This window comes from Pocillopora verrucosa, chromosome 10 (genome assembly GCF_036669915.1).
Source record: "Pocillopora verrucosa isolate sample1 chromosome 10, ASM3666991v2, whole genome shotgun sequence".
NCBI classification, from domain to species: Eukaryota; Metazoa; Cnidaria; class Anthozoa; order Scleractinia; family Pocilloporidae; genus Pocillopora; species Pocillopora verrucosa.
In genome coordinates, this window is record NC_089321.1 from 16,676,896 (window position 1) to 16,692,811 (window position 15,916).

Sequence of the window (15,916 nt, forward strand, 5' to 3'; positions counted from 1 at the left end):
GAACTTATTATGATAATTAATAGAATGTTGGATTATTCTGTTTGAACTTCTATCTTCTTATCCGGGATTAAAAATCGACCACGAGAGGTTTGCTTCTGCCAATTAACTACGCAAATGATCTTTGGTAGGCACGTAGCTTGATGAACTATAAACCCTCCCCCCCTCCCTCGCTACCTCAAAGGCGCTTATGATAAAAATGAATCAATTCTTGATCATCCATGACACGTCAGACGTTCTGCCAAGAGTTAGCTTCCAAAAGCGGCGGTCAGATTAACTAACTATTATTGGATCTGCAAAATAATAAATACGTATTCTAAATGGACAAACACGTCCTAAAAGAAAATCAAAACTAACAACCTCGGAATTTATTTTTGTAAAGTTAAGTCTTTGTGGCTCAGTGGCAGTGCGTCGGAGCGCGAAGGTCGGAAGTTCGATTCCTCATAGGAACGCATACATTTTCCTTGTCCTCACGCTTTCGTGACAAGACAAAAAATATCTTTCTTTAATTTCTTTGTTCTAAAATCGTCTTCATAAATAGTGTGGATTAACTTTGGGTTCTCGCCAAGAAAACTGATTCCTGTCATGTAAAATGTGACCTGAGCTAACAGAAAGTTTTCATCAAGCATATAGGCTCAGAAGATATCCCTGGAATGCCAAACCTGCGGTTGGTGGGATCGCTCTGGGTGGTGATTTACTAGAGTGGAGGACGACTAAGAAAGCGTGATTGCTACATTCTCTGCCAAAGATAACACATGTTATGCTTTTCACATTTCATACAGATTAACAGATGTTGTCGAGTTTCGTTCTCAATATATATCAAGTACAAGGAAAAGACTATTTTCTGCATCGACCTTAGATTTCAGTGCAAGCATGACTTTCGTTAACGTCGTGGGATGATGTTGCTTCTGAGGTCAAGTAAAGGGAGTAGAGTACTTCACAGATGTGATTAGGGGGAACAATTCGATGCTTACAAGTGATGTTCATACTTGATATTCCTACTTATCAATATACAGAGTGCGTCGTGGTATCCGCCGTTAGCTTAAGATGGTCATGTTCCTGTTAAATTGATTCCAAATTATATTTACGAAAATCGTATAACTTTATCAATTATTATCAACGATCAATAAATCCAAAAGTGTCCGATGTAAAGGAAAATTCTTTATATATATATATAGGTGTGACATCTTTGGAGAGACTGCAAAGAACCCCGCAATCAAAGCACGTACTTTTGCTACCCACAACTATTTCCATCATCTCAGTAGGAAAAAAAAAAATTATCCCAAGGGGATATAATGAACCTTTATTGCGTGGGTAGCACGGTATCTCCTCGTCCAGTCCTGCTTTTTGAACTACAGGCTATGAATAATGTCATCTCTTGCCGTGAATATTGAGACATGAGACATTAATCCAGCCCCAGACGTAATTTCCCATGTACTCTTTTCGATTATGCAAGTCTAGTCGTCAATCTTATCATAACAAGCGGGATTTTCCTTTACGTTCAGTAAACCTTGAAGTCGTGTTTACAGCAATCTGGTTTAATTCAATTTTCCCGAAATACTAAAATCAGCTGCATAGAAAAATGGTAAGAAAGTAGGTGTTTGGAAGTTCAATTTTCGCTGTTTTTTTTCGAGGTCTTGCTATATTAACCTCTCTTTCGTCTCCTGCAAGACCCACCACTTTCCATTCTTCTTCTCCTATGTTTCAAGTGGATTTTAATCGGGTTGAAATTTGCGATTTTCTTGGTTTTTTTTCAAGTGGTACCACGTGAGCAAGGAAGGAAACGTAGGATTTTTAACTTAGTGACCTAGGAGTACAGCGGAATTACAGTGGCGTTCATTAAAAACGGTCTTAAATACGTCCGCTCTTCATCGCCCCCTGCTAGAACTCAGTCGGGTCAGATAAATTATTCCGGGATAATTTCGGGCATAAAGCCATGGTCAGAATAGTGAGCATAATGCTCGCATAATGACTAAACTTCTTCAAATTCCCTTGATGTTACAGTTCAATAGGGGATAAATTCTGTCGCCTGAGTACTGCCAACAGTGAGCCTGCTATTCCTGTATGCACTTTAGGAATGTCATCCACTAAAATGTTGAGTTCTGAACTTCGATACGCCTTTTATTCGTAACAAGTTTTGCCTATTGAAAATTACATTGAGCATATACAAAAGTTTTTTAGCGTAATTTTCAGGGGTGACGCTCAAGATTACAATGTTCAAATGTTTTGGCATAAATTTATCTGACCCTAGAACTCGGACCGCCAAACTTTTAATTAAATTTCCGTCGAGTTGAAGGTAATAAACAATTTTCGTTCTAATTTTGTTTGATTTCCTTTTCGCGTGACCCTATCCCTGCAGTTTATCCTTTGGTGGATTGAAGAAAAAACTGTAAAGTTTACATAGGCAAAATTTACATGCTACACATTCTACATTTTGTCCCAATACTTAGTAGATTTTCACTTATTACAGCGCTATTGACTTACTGAGTGAAAAATTGATTAGACATCATTCACATTTAGATTTATTGACGACTGAATTAGGAAACATCAATCATGTCTTTTGGAGAATATGCCAGAATCATCGGAGAAAAACAAATTAGATTCTTCCCATGCGATGCGATTGTATTTACTGATCGCAAATAACTGTTATGGCACGCAGTTCCTGCACCTAGTTTTATTCTGCATTTTTTTCTTTATCTGAGTATCACGTTTGAGTCAGTAAATGGGAATTTCCGACACAGTTGCTGCGAGGTGTTCTTCTGCTGTGGATAATGCCTGTATAGTCCTGAGCAATTATCAGGCGACGATCATGATATCACTTCAACTATCGGCAATAAATCATATTTTGTTCTTTTATATCTGAAATTTTTACTTAAATCATTTCAAGCACTTTGCATCGCTGGAGAATCATCACACTTTCATATGCTTAGGTTGTTCCAATTGAGGTGATGTGTAACTAAATTGTATGCCGTAAAAATGACATAGACGTCGATTCTTCATGTAAACTTCCTTGTTAGAGTAAGATAGCTGCACGTACAACCGGGTCAGCATGCAAACATTTTATAAATATTTACTAATAAGGGGAACCACACTCGTAATTTTGGCTTTGAAATAAATTTTGTGATTTCCTCCAGTCACGTCGGATACTTTTACCTCTATAAACCACAGGCTGACAACTCTGATGTGCCCAAGGGCACATGACGTTAATTCCTTGACAGGGAATACTTGCTCTCAATCTCAACCGTCCCAAGGTTGGAAAATTGTGGCTCCCTGGTTAGAATCCGTTTATTACTTGAAGTCGTAAACTATTAATTTGATCAGTTATGGGAGCGCATGCATGAGATCTCTTCTTGCTGTGTCTAAAAAAAGCTTACGGAAATACATTTCTTCATCTAGAAAACCTGTTTAAGCTTTCGCAATACTTGATGTACCTTGTTTTTTTTTCTTTGGCTCAACATGTAGAAGTTGCCGTAGGCAAATATTTTATATTCTCAGTCTCTGGTTTCAGAGCAGGCAAAAGTATCATTAGCATATCAAATTCAAGAATAGAGCCATTGAGTCTTTTCTAAGAGCTACGTCCGCTATCAAACATAATGTGAATCTTATATATTACAGGCTTACGGGATTGACGTTCATAACATTCCTTGACAGAAATTCTCTGATTGTTCAACGATTTTCTCGTACAATTAACAAATACATTGTACTAGTAGATGTAACAAAAGCGAAATTAAACGAGATTTTACGGGAGACGGATGGATATTTCACTTAATTTACAAAGGGAAATGGAAGACCCTTTTGCAATATTGCGAATCTCGTTTGATTGACAGCGATCTCAACACCTTGTTTCATTATTATGAAATCTCGGTAGGAAGAGCTAAGATAGCCGGAGGCGAATTTGGATTTTTCTATTTTGATAGTAAAATATCATTTGACGTTCAGGCAGATGTAGTCGCGATTTCCCCCGCTCTGTCGTGTCTGGGCTTCAATTACCCCGAGGGAGGATGTTCATACGGGGGATAAACGTGGGCTCAAGTTCCTAAAAAATACTGTTTCAAAATATGATTGTTAAGAAGCTCTGGGAATGAACCTGCCCGTGATCAGCTCTTCCTGAATTACGTTTTGCAACAAACAAGCAAGAGAAAAGGAAAGTAGACAGAGAAGAAAACAAACAAACAAACAATGAAGGTTTCTGGTCAAGCATATCTCTGCGAACTTGAGTGGGATAATAGAAGAACACGTAAGAGGCCATTTGGATTTAGGCGACGAGCGCTAGGTATCGTTTCATTCTAAAAAGAACACCTCCACACAGTTCGCAAGTTTGTCATTTCCTATTCGTGTTAATCCTCTCCTCCCTCATCTGTTTTAAATCCATGTCCAACCGGGACACTATTATGATTTTTGATCTCGTATTTTGAGGGTTCTCTTGACCTTAAGTACGAAAATGACAGAAGCGGAACGATGAAAAGTATCATGAACAGCATTGTTTCACGACTTTCCTTATAAAGAAATTTGTGGTCACATTTTCTTGAGGATTTTTGTTGTAATTAAATGCTCTCCTGCAACATTCCCTGTTACAGCTCTTTTAAGTGAAAAGTAAATTTCAGGAGCCAAAACACACTCCCGTTCTTAAGATTATATTTAACTAACGGAAAATTAATACCCTACAATAAAATCCTATTTAACCAAATGTATTGTTTACAGCATTCAATTATATGGTTTTATTAAGGTTATGATTACAAGATAGCGACTCCTACTCTTTACAATCTACTTATTGTCTAATTGTTCTTTGTTTTTCTATTCAGATATCACTTACAATTCAGGGGTTAATCTAGATATAGATGAAAGGAAGATAAAACTAATAAAACCAAAACAAAAAAGCCTTATGGACGTTTCGTGAGATATCCCTTGACCCCATGTTAAAACAGACAGAACAAGATATGTATATGTATACACTAAAGCCCCCGAACATTCCACCAGAATGACGTGCATTTTCAGGGAAAATCGTTTAAACCGTTTTATACATTTGTCTTCAAGTGAGATATCCCTTGACCCCATGTTAAAACAGACAGAACAAGATATGTATATGTAAACACTAAAGCCCCCGAACATTCCACCAGAATGACGTGCACTTTCAGGAAAAATCGTTTAATTAAACCGTTTTATACATTTGTCTTCAAGGTGTAGACAGCATTTGTGCAACATACCTTCGCAAGCGATTCCAGGCGTCAACCGCGTAAAAAAACCAAAACGCGCACCAATTTAAGATAATCAGTCCTGGCATATTTGTAACTTGAACATTAGTTGTCATATATCTGAGCGGAAAAAAGGTACTCTCCGAGTAAAAATCTTTGCAAGGCTGCATATCTATGCCTAAAATATCCTTGTGTTCATAAAAGTACTTACTAGAACTCTAGAAGGTTCTAGAAGCCTGAGAGATAATCCTCTTAATGAGATTACGTCAATATCATATTATCTGTTGGCAAGTTCTTTTTAGTTCTTGTATCTACAGTGCGTGAGTAAAGCTTTCTAGAAGAAACTTCCACAATTCTAGAAGGTTGTGGAAGCCTTTGAAATAACTCTTTTTGATAAAATTACATTATAAATTACATTATCTATTAGCAAGTTCTCGGCAGTTCTTAAAATGACAACAAAAAGTTCTAGTATCTACGTAAAATCGCTTCCTCAAAGAAACTGTCACAATTCTGTGTTAGAAGGTTCTGGAAGCCTAAAATTATAATAGGATTACATCATGATTATATTATCTATTAGCCAGACCTCAGCAGAAAAATTTCGGTTTGAAAACTTAGAGAACATCTCTCGTATATTGGCTCGTTTGGGCGTGCAAATTACTGCGACGCTTTCAGATTTTTTCTTCATTTTCCCCCTACTGTAACCGAATATCAGTACAACTGCTGGAAACTGGCGCAATCTTTTCTATACATTGTCGCCTTTAAGCATTCGATCATAAGACAAGAGATAAACACTTTCTTTCTTGATTCCAACCAAAATCCTGCGCTGGTTATTACACCAATAAAGCGATGGATAGCCCAGTCTATTGCTTTTATAAAATAACCACGGGTTTATCTGTACAGTAAACGATAGGTTTTTGACAAGAGATTACCAGTTCTTGCAAAATGGAGAACAAACAGTATTCCTGAATTTTTCAAACACCGTGACAAACTGCACTCGACTTTCCTTCCATCTCAGGCAATTTTTTTGGCCTTTATGAAAATATTTTACTCCTCCGAATAGCACCCGAAATCGTGTGATTTCGTTCTCTAATAATATACATGCAAAAATGTCAGCATACTCATTGGCTAATAGCTCGTCAGTTATAGCCAAGCAATGCAGCAAGTTGAATCTAAGAGTAGAAGTGCAATACTCAAAATAATGTCTATCATTATGAAGTACTCAAATCATTTGGAGTGAAATTTAGAATACATAAGCTCCAATGCAATTGCCCTGGCCTGACATACGTGTCTAGTCCCTGCCAAGGAACCCACCAGACACCTTCACTTAACTCGTCCTAAATGACTTGTCACGCAATTTGAAACCCCTATGTGATGTAAGGCCAAATTGCCTCTTTCTCATGTCGGTAGTGCGACTTCCCTTGACATGAAGGAAACATTTTTTAAAAAGTCAAGCCAACCAAAAAATTTGTATTCTATGAACCAGCTAGCTCGATCCAGTCTTGAATAATCATCCAGTACTCTTTAGAACCTAGAAGTGTACGAGTCGGCAGCTTGACCTTGGCCGTCGACTATTTCGCTCAGTATTTTCTCCTCCCAATCTTGTTTCTTCTTATGTTTGTCAAAGTCCAACATTTTTTTATTTCTCAGAGCAGCCGGTAGTTGCTTTTTCTTCAAGTTGTTAATCATCACAAGAATTAGCGACGAATCTCCCGAGTCTATACCCCTCTGGACAGCCATGTGCAGTTCCTCCCGGCAGAAATTACTGGCAAGGTAATTCTGGGATAAAACGATCAAAACCTGACGGCTGCCATACACATTGTCCGCCATGTTTTGGACTATTGGCTTTCCAAGCTCAAAGTCCCGGCTATGAATGCTGTAAGCTATCGAGTGCTTCTCAAAAATTGAAATGAGGTTCTCATTAGTCCACGCCAAATCTTTTGAACTGAAGCTGATAAACAGTCGATTTAGGGTGGCTGCTTCCTTTAAGCCATCTGTCAGAGGTAAGAAAAAAAGCTATTGGAACACCATTCCTTTCCTTGTTACAATTTGAAAGCCAAGGCGGTTAGTCACTCTATGAATCGGTGCATCGGTCACTTAGTCAGTCAGCCAGTCAGCTATTTAGTCATTCAGTCAGTCAGACAGCCAGTCGGTCAGTCAGGCAGTTAGTCAGTCAGTCAGTCAGTCAGTCGTCAGTCAGTCAGTCTGTCTGTCTGTCAGGCAGGCAGTCGGTCAGTCGACCAGTCAGTCAATCAGTCATACAGTCAGTCAGTCGGTCAGCCAGTCAGTCAGCCGGTCAGTCTGTCAGGCGTCCAGTCATTCATGCAGTCAGTTAGTCAGTCAGTCGGGCAGACAGTCGGTCAATCAATGTGTCAGTTACTTAATCAGTCAGCCATTCAGTAATTCAGTCAGTCAGTAGTAGATCAGCCAGCTGATCGGTTAGCCAGTGATTATATCAGTCAGTTAATAGATAGTCAGTCAGTTAAGTGATCAGTGAGCCATTCAGCCAGTGTGTCAGTCATAAAGTCGGTCATTCGGCCAGTCGGTTTACCAACTATTTTGTTAATCAAATGGAGAGTCAGTTGGTCGGTCGGTCGATGTTCACTGAAGCTAAATCTCATCCTAAAATAGTCCAGCTAAAACCGCTAAATGTCACGTTTGAGCCTATGGTGCACCTGTACCGTTGGGTTTTTCCGGCAACACGAACCAGTAAATATGATGTCTGCAACTTACATTTTCCCAATTTAAAAGTTGACGAACTCTTTTTCTTGACTAAAAGTCGCACCAACGACATGATGATCACAGTGAGAGTTGCTGCTGAAATAATGATGACTGGTAGAAGCCAGTTCTTTGTACCTCCTGCAGATTTAAACAAAAAAGTTTGAAATTCATGATTCAGCGTAGGGGGATTTAAAATTTGACTTGAAAATACTGAAAAACACTAACCAGAAGGGAAGTGAGACGACGGCTTTGCTGTGAATTTAGTTGATTTATTTGCAATGGTCGTGTTCAGTATTGGTGGATCTGAAAATGAACATGTAAGATTCTCTGTGGTCAAACAAACATGGACAGGAGGGAGATAGGGAGGTAAAGAGGTGGGCAAGGAAGGTGGGAAATGGGAAGATAGGTAGAGGGGAGGGAAGTAGAGAAGTGGGTCGGGAGGGAAGAGGGCAAGTTGGTAGAAGGGACAGAAGGATCTGAGGATGAGGAAAGAGGGAGGAAGAGCAGTAGGGAGAAACTTTTATAAGACACTAAAACAATCTACGAAAGTGGGGGTGAAGGTAGGGAGTGAGGTAAGGTTATGGGTAAATTTGTAGGAATTGTTCTAAAATTAAAGGTGATAGTAGGATGTAAGTACATATAAGGGAGGGAGAAAATAACGAGGAGAGAGAGGCAGTTGAGTCGTAGGTAGCTGGGTAAGTTAGTAGTTGATTGACTTGTACTTTCAGTAGGCAGTCTGCTAAAACAGGAAGATAACAGACAAATAGACTTGTCACCAACCGAATAGAAGACCCTGACGTGGAACATTCAAAACCACACTTTTGTTCATTATATATATTGGTTATGTTGCGACCTCCCTGCCGAGGTCAGTCCCTTGGATTAGCTAAACTAAATACTTGCAAAACAGTTACGAATTTAAGAACTGACTTACCTGGAGGGGGGAGTTTTAAATCTATGAAAGCTGTTAAGTTGGAGTGATATTCGCAAGTCCAAATGCAGCTGTAATTTCCTTCGTCATTTTCAGTAACGTTCAGAATGGACAAAACGGAGACTTCTTCACATTTATTTTTAACTTGTTTTTCTTGTATTCGGTACTTTGCGCTTTTTTCCAAAAGCTTTTTTTCTTTTCCTTGTCGATACCATAATATTTGATGGGGACAATCCTCATTCTGCTCATATAGGCAAGTTAGCTTAATAGTAGAAAATTTAAATTTCGATGCGGAAATGATTGGTCGATGTAGAATTTGAGTAGGACCTAAGAAGGAGATAGTAATAATAATAATAATAATGAAGCATTTATAGAGAGCACTCTACATATTAATATGTTCTAATGCACTAAATAACACTTTATGGAGAGCTTTGGCCAGGCTGCTTTAAGCAGTTTACCGAAATTAAAGGGAATTTCGCAGATGACCCCAATTTAGGAATCTTTGGAAACAAAGCCAGATCCATAACACCGGGAGCTACGTCACCTACTGTTTGTGAGAAATGCGTGGGTTCTTGACCGTCCCCTGCAAACCAATAGAGAAGAAGATACAGGAGACGGGCCTACGGTTTTTATCCTTACCCGAGAAGACTAGATCGTCATACCAAAGGCAACACATTCTCCTCAGTTGTTTTAAGATCCTGAGTGTTGGTCCGCACGGCAGTTCGGCGGTCTACAACTTGACCTAACCAGCCGACGCATATATAGATTGTTGCTTATTATATATACATTAGACAAGAGATAATGATTAATTTATAATCTCTTATTATTGGTTTACTGCGAAACGTTTTTTGTAATTATTAATGTTGACAAAAAAAATTCATGCACAGCGACATGCTTCTCAAAAAATCGGCATTGATCTTTCAAAATAATTTCTTAAGATCAAACTCGTGTTCGAAAATTTTTGGAAAAGTAACCTTCTATGTCAGAAATTCGAACTGTAAATTTACCACAACTTATGGTTACGATACTTAATCAGATCCGAAATGCTTACATTTAAATTTAACCTGTAATCTTTCAGAAGCATCACTCGACCAGTCAGATTCCTGGTTGGTAGCACTGCATTCGTAAAATCCCTCCAGTTCCCCTCGGCCAGGCGGGAGGAGAAGAGTACTTTCGATATATTTTCCTCTACTCCTCTGATACTCATAAATTCCTTTGGATCCGTTGACGACTTTTTCCCCATTCCTGTACCAGTGGACCAGCTGAGGGGTAGGCTGTCCCGAAAAACAGCACTTTATTTTCTTCTCCTTGTCTTTAAGAATAATGTCAGGCGTGGGAGAGGTACAGACAACTTTCACCGCTTCTAGGGGAGGGAAAATGCATCGAAAAACTGCTCAATAATCTCTCCATGTTAATGCACGCACTCGAGAGCTGACATAAGTTAACCTTTATGATAATTTATTTAGCTAAGTTTCAGGAAAATGGATGTTATCAATACTGTTGCTAGCGTGTTCCAGACGTTCTATCGACAAAATGGTGCGAAATAGTAAACAGATCGATAGTATCGGCAGAGCGAAGACTGAGGGGGGCTTGGGTCGAGTTTTTCATCGCGCAATTAACCCGGTCCTCTTGCGTTTCTTCACTCTTCCGCTACTATCGCGCCAGTGACTATCGCGCATCGTTTTATTAACTGAACGTCGGGAAGTGGTTATAGTATCACTCCATGTTCAGTCACACTTTATGATAAAGTCAAAACTGATCGTAATTATAAATGAAAAAAGCAAAAGATAACAGGATGACTTTAAGATGAGATCTTGATTGGATTTATCATTTCGAAGCAGCAATGATTGATAAATTATTGAAATTTGCCTTCCCCTCCCGCACAACATGGGTCCTTCTCATTAGCAGTTAATTAGCATAAATTTCCCATAGTCCTCCCTCATACTTAGTTGGCGACGACTGATCCATTCTTCGAGAACCATGCGATCCTCTCCAAAATCCTCCACTCCCCCCCACCCCGCGGTGATAAATAATAAGAATGAACAGACGAGCCACTGCTAATATCTATTCGCTTTCCGTCTTGTTCCTAACTCATACCTATTAGTTGTGTTCTTGAAATGGCCGAGCCATTGAGAGTTGTATTGAGGCCTGGGTCTACCTTCGTTGATACGGAGTCCTGCCAATTACCCTGAGATAAGAGACACGAGGACTTACATCTTGCAGATGACACACCTGTTAAGAAAAAAACAGAAGAAATAGGACATAAATAGATATATGAACAGAATTAGGTGAGAACAAAACGAATTAATAAATATATGTGAACGTTTATAGGGAACGAGACTAAATTGCTCTCTCGCTTTAAATTATTATCATTTTATGATATCCACGAATTCGCTCACTCAAAACATTATGTGGATCACGCGTCTCTTGGAAATTTTGACCCGGATTCTAGATTTTTTTTTTTGAACTTCGGACCGAAGATCGCGGCGTTAGTCTCTGTTCGCCCTCGGTCGGTATACTGTTTCGACAAATTTGTTAACTGTTCAGCTTTTGGCATTTAGAGAAAGACTGGTAACCTTTTCTGACTTACAGACTTGACAGCTTAGAAATTCAGTTTGAAAGTGCCTCAATTTTTTCACTGCCTTTTGCAGTACTTTCAAAGACAGAATTCTTACATGCGAACATTCGTATGCAGTTTACATGCAGCATTGAGATTTTCAAACTGGCCGAAATCCGAATATAAACGATCCAGCGGAACATCGGATTGACAGATTGGGATTAAATGTTGCTCACATCGGCGGAGGCATAGACCGGATGCAAATGTAGCGCATTACTCGGTCGGCCCGGGTTGAGTTGCATGATAGCGAGGCTGGCAAGGCCTTGGATTTTGTTGTGTGACCGCAGCTCTGGAGAGGTATTGCTTCGTTGTCAATCTATTCCGTTCTATTTCGTATGCTTCTGAGTTTTTGTGTTCCTGAAAGCCTTTAAAAGGAAACGAAATCTTTCACGGGAGAGTAGTCTGCCATATTTGGATCCGGTGTTTAGCCTCATTCAATATTAGAATGCAATTGATGTAGAGGGTGAGTCAAGTTTGACACCTCGAATTCGAAAACGGTCTAAGTCTTGACGAAAGTGGAAATACACAGCCACTCCATCCTGAGAGAGACTCTAATAGACTGCTGCTTTTTTGGATGACGAGAGAGTGAAATAATTTTGAAAATATAAAGAAATAGTTATGAAAAGAATTTATAATAAGATCTAGACGGCATGAAAATATCTGCTCTAGCTAATTTCTTTTTTAGACGTTCGCCATTAACATCTCACGCTCATCTTTTCGATTCTTGGCTAAATTAAGAATTGTGCTTCAGCTGCCTTTACTTTGAATGTACTTAGCTTGCTAATTAACGTCCATGAGGAATTTTTCCTGCCCCAGGGGGAATATGTATTGCACTGGCAGAAATTTAATCCTAAATCCAGGAAAAAGTGAAGAGCAAGAATGAAGATAACCTCGCTCTCGAGCAAGCTAAGGCGTTTCAACGAAAGGGCGCTGAGCGATGAAACTGCAGTCACCTAATTCATTAAAATATATTCAGATTCAATTTCAGCACCCTATGGTTTTTTACTCAGCTATACAAAGGTTATCTGTATTCACAACAGCAGTGCTGTGTATTAAAACTTAACAACTTGTTTTGTGCACACACAGTATGGTTTTGACTTATTAGCTGAATGAAATTTATCCTTAGTCATAACAGTACAATTACTTGGAAACTACTTGTGTACACTTATAGAGGTCACACGTCTCCCGTTACCCCAATTTGCCAGCTGTTAATGATCTAAACAGCCAATATCTGCCGTTGGTGGTGGTTGGTTGAATTGAAACGTGGAGGGAGAACAGACCAAAAACCGAACTCATCAAAATTAAAAATCGCTTTATCACGCATCGTCAATATTTCATAACACGCGAAAAATGAGAATATTCATACCGTTAATATGTTTAGCATAAATAATACATTTTCTTTCAAACTTAAAAAAAATTGTTTCTTCTAAGAGACAAAACATTTCGCAATACTGTGCTCTAGGATTTAGGGAACTAAGCTAATTTCGCACCCTTTTAATTGCAGCTGTTTTGTGAAAGAAAAACAGGTTTAATTTCAAGATAAAAACATTTTGAATTTGTTTTGTGGTCATTAGCCTTTAAATAAGCTCTTTTTTTTCTTTTAGAAGAACACGTGACGGTGACGCTTCCCTTCCCTCCCTTCGCTCGATTGAAATGTTTTAGCGTTAGTTTTCAGCCAAAAAAAATTAACGTTACGTTATTCACAATATGATTGAGATTCTTATGAACAATGGTAATGTAAAACGGATCCTCTTAGAGTAAATTTCCCAACCTTAATATTTGCGTCATGTTATGCGAAAATTTCCAAGTAACAGGTTCCAATAAGTTTGCTTGCAAAATGAAATAGCTTTCATATTCAGAGCGACTAGTTTTGTTGTTGTTGCTCTCCTGCAAAAGGAAGTACCCGTCATAAAAGAAACACGAAGTTCGTGGTCTTTGAAACTGGTGTTTCTAAGAAAAACGCGAAACGCCTGATAGCACAATTATCCCCAGCTGTTTTTTCGCCTTCGTGATCTTTGCCAAAAGACTTCCTCAGATAAGACACTTATCTGAATTTTCAGTACAGCAAGATCCCCAAAACTACATGTGGCAGCAATAAATTAGCTAACTTAACATACCTCGAATTTGTTGAAAGAACAAATAACACAGCCACAAGCGATTTAACAAACAAAGTTTGAGATATTTGTTGGGGTTCTGATGTTTCGCGCCCTCCATTCCATCTGCAGGCTAAATACTTGTGTTAATCGAGTAGGCCGTGACGTTTGTTTAAAAAGGAATTTCGTGAGTTTTGCCCACACCTCCTACGCTATTTTTTATTTGTTAATTGTAGTCTTCTTTTTGTATTATTTCATAACTAATTCAAAGCAATTAATAGGTTTCAAAGGGATTTTAAATAGGTTTTTAACATTAGCAAAAAAATGGTTGTTATTCAAGAATTATGATGCGGTTTTATATATCCAATTTATTCTCGGTAAAGCATGTAAGCCTGTAACGCAATAAGTTATAAAGGCGATTATAACAAACCTTTTGGCAGTTATCCAGATCGTTCTTCACCAATAGAGTCAATTAGGAGATAATTTAGCACCTACTGACGCAAAGAAATAATTTATCTTCGATACAATTTGCATAAAATACCACGATAGCTTTAAGAAATCAACTGAAAGTAAATGTTGTTCCTTTCACCTTGTTTGCTTTGTTCTTTGCAACTTTCTTTAATTTTTTTTTCAGATTCAGTTCATCTGAAAAAGATTTGGAGGTGTGAACAAGCATTTGCACCTATCATATGATGATTAGTCTTCGCGTTTGTTTTATGTAAATAAAGCTCTTCTTCTTCATGCTTTCAACCGAATCACACTTGTGTCACGTTTAGGACTCAGAATCAAACCGCAGTTAAAATTTAGTCTCGAGTCGGGAAAACGAGTAACCTAAAACTCCTCAAATCTCTGGATTAACTCCGCCTTACATCATCCAAAGTGAACTCGTGGCATAGATGATAAATATCGTATTTCTTTAATGTTTCCAAAATGTAACCAACTTCTCTCACATTACTTCTCATCACCTCTGTTGGTTTCACGCAGAGAGGAAGGCCCAGTTCAGACGTCGTGTCTCTGCCGTGCCGAAATTGCTTGCTATTAGGTCTGACTTTAGCATGGCGGGAACACGACTTTGACGCAGACATCTTGGTAGAGTGGTACGAAATTCAGAATTTATGGAGGTAAACTGATAATTCGTTCTCAATCCCGCCAAAAAGTCATAAGCATAATTTATAAATTTTGTTTGGCTCGGCGGAGGCACGACGCTTGAAGCACTGTAGCGTCAGAGTCGTGTGGCACGGTAGTGCTTGTCGAACTTAATTCAAAAGTTTGATTCAGACGCCGTGCTTCTGCCATGCTTTTTTCTAACCTAATTTCTGAACTAAGTTCGACACGTCAGGAGCACAAAGTGGGAACTGGGCCGAAGACAAAGCCTTTATGATCACTCGGTGGAATATGTTTAAAGAGAGAACTTATACATGTACATAGTTTTCGAGTGTTTGAGCTGGTTATTTTAGGGAAACCGAGATTCTAAATTTAAAAGAAGCGCAATCAAAGTGCGATGTAATTCATTCTGGGATAAATAGTCAACTCGCACGAGGGAACTTTGGAGAAATTCTGTTCTCGAAAAAAAGCAATCTTTCTTTGCTGTATTACCTAAAGATGCGAACCTGTAAATCCCCTGTTATTCATTACTACTAGCTAATCGAGCCGATCAACGAAGCGAAAAGCAGTAAATTAAAGACAAAATGAAAGAAGCAGGCGTTGTGGTTTTAAATTCTCCCATCTGACGTTAATAATAATGTATCACTAAGTGTGGGAGAGACTCTGTGGAAATTTCAGGGTATTTGAGTGTTAATTACGGATGTATATCCGTAGAACTGAATTATAGAGACAAATTCGACATAAATTTTACGATGTAGACCTACAAATCGTCTGGCTGACTTTTAAACGTCGGAAATTAAAACTTGTTTTAATTTTCACTCCATTTTTGTCCCAAAAACAATATTCGCCAGCTTTGCAGCCGCTTAAAGACAACATTTATCAAGCTTTACGCATAATAAATCGATTGGTGGGGTTAATATGTATACGTAGTTTAAATTACTTTTTGCCGCTTGGAAATTCAGATCGGTGTTCATTTTCGCCAAATTGTTTGGTGCAAAAACAAAACTGATCAGCTTCTACTTCACTGCAATCAGAAACCAAACTTGAGATGAAAGGATCGGCTGTTGATGTTACAAGTTTGAACCAATCTTTGGCCGCTCGAAAATTTAGATAGGAAGCCATTTTCGCCAGACTGTTTTGGTAAATGTTATCAAATCGTATAAACTTCCGTCTGACTGACAGCATTATCCATACTGAAATAAATACATCTGTGCACGAAATTACTTTTGTAACGCTCTACGTGAATATATGCGTATTTCTTGCGCAA

The 15,916-nt window shown here is 38.6% G+C and overlaps 1 protein-coding gene across 2 annotated transcripts; it reads right to left on the reverse strand.

The window, feature by feature from the left end:
- Window positions 1-4,553: 4,553 nt before the first annotated feature.
- LOC131785611 (uncharacterized) lies at window positions 4,554-13,705 on the reverse strand. Of its 2 annotated transcripts, none has more exons than XM_059102542.2 (7): window positions 13,570-13,705; window positions 10,933-11,067; window positions 9,887-10,195; window positions 8,839-9,162; window positions 8,133-8,210; window positions 7,920-8,045; window positions 4,554-7,180 (listed from the first exon to the last, which is right to left on the reverse strand). In XM_059102542.2, the coding sequence occupies exons 1-7, from the start codon at window positions 13,664-13,666 to the stop codon at window positions 6,711-6,713; spliced, it is 1,539 nt and encodes a 512-aa protein (XP_058958525.2). In that variant the 5' UTR covers window positions 13,667-13,705; the 3' UTR covers window positions 4,554-6,710. The 2 variants fall into 2 exon arrangements, with proteins under 2 accessions (XP_058958525.2, XP_058958518.2); XM_059102535.2 differs by having other exon boundaries at window positions 4,555-7,180; window positions 9,887-10,198.
- Between the last annotated feature and the right edge of the window lie 2,211 nt (window positions 13,706-15,916).

Bases quoted from the DNA above. Each gene is read 5' to 3' on its own strand.
- LOC131785611 (XM_059102535.2), bottom strand. From the start codon at position 13,666: ATGGAGGGCGCGAAACATCAGAACCCCAACAAATATCTCAAACTTTGT. The intron at 10,199-10,932 runs GTATGAGTTAGG...TCCCTCCCCTAG, and splicing joins TTCAAGAACACAACTAATAG to AAGCGGTGAAAGTTGTCTGT. The intron at 8,211-8,838 runs GTAAGTCAGTTC...GTTCATTTTCAG, and splicing joins TTTAAAACTCCCCCCTCCAG to ATCCACCAATACTGAACACG.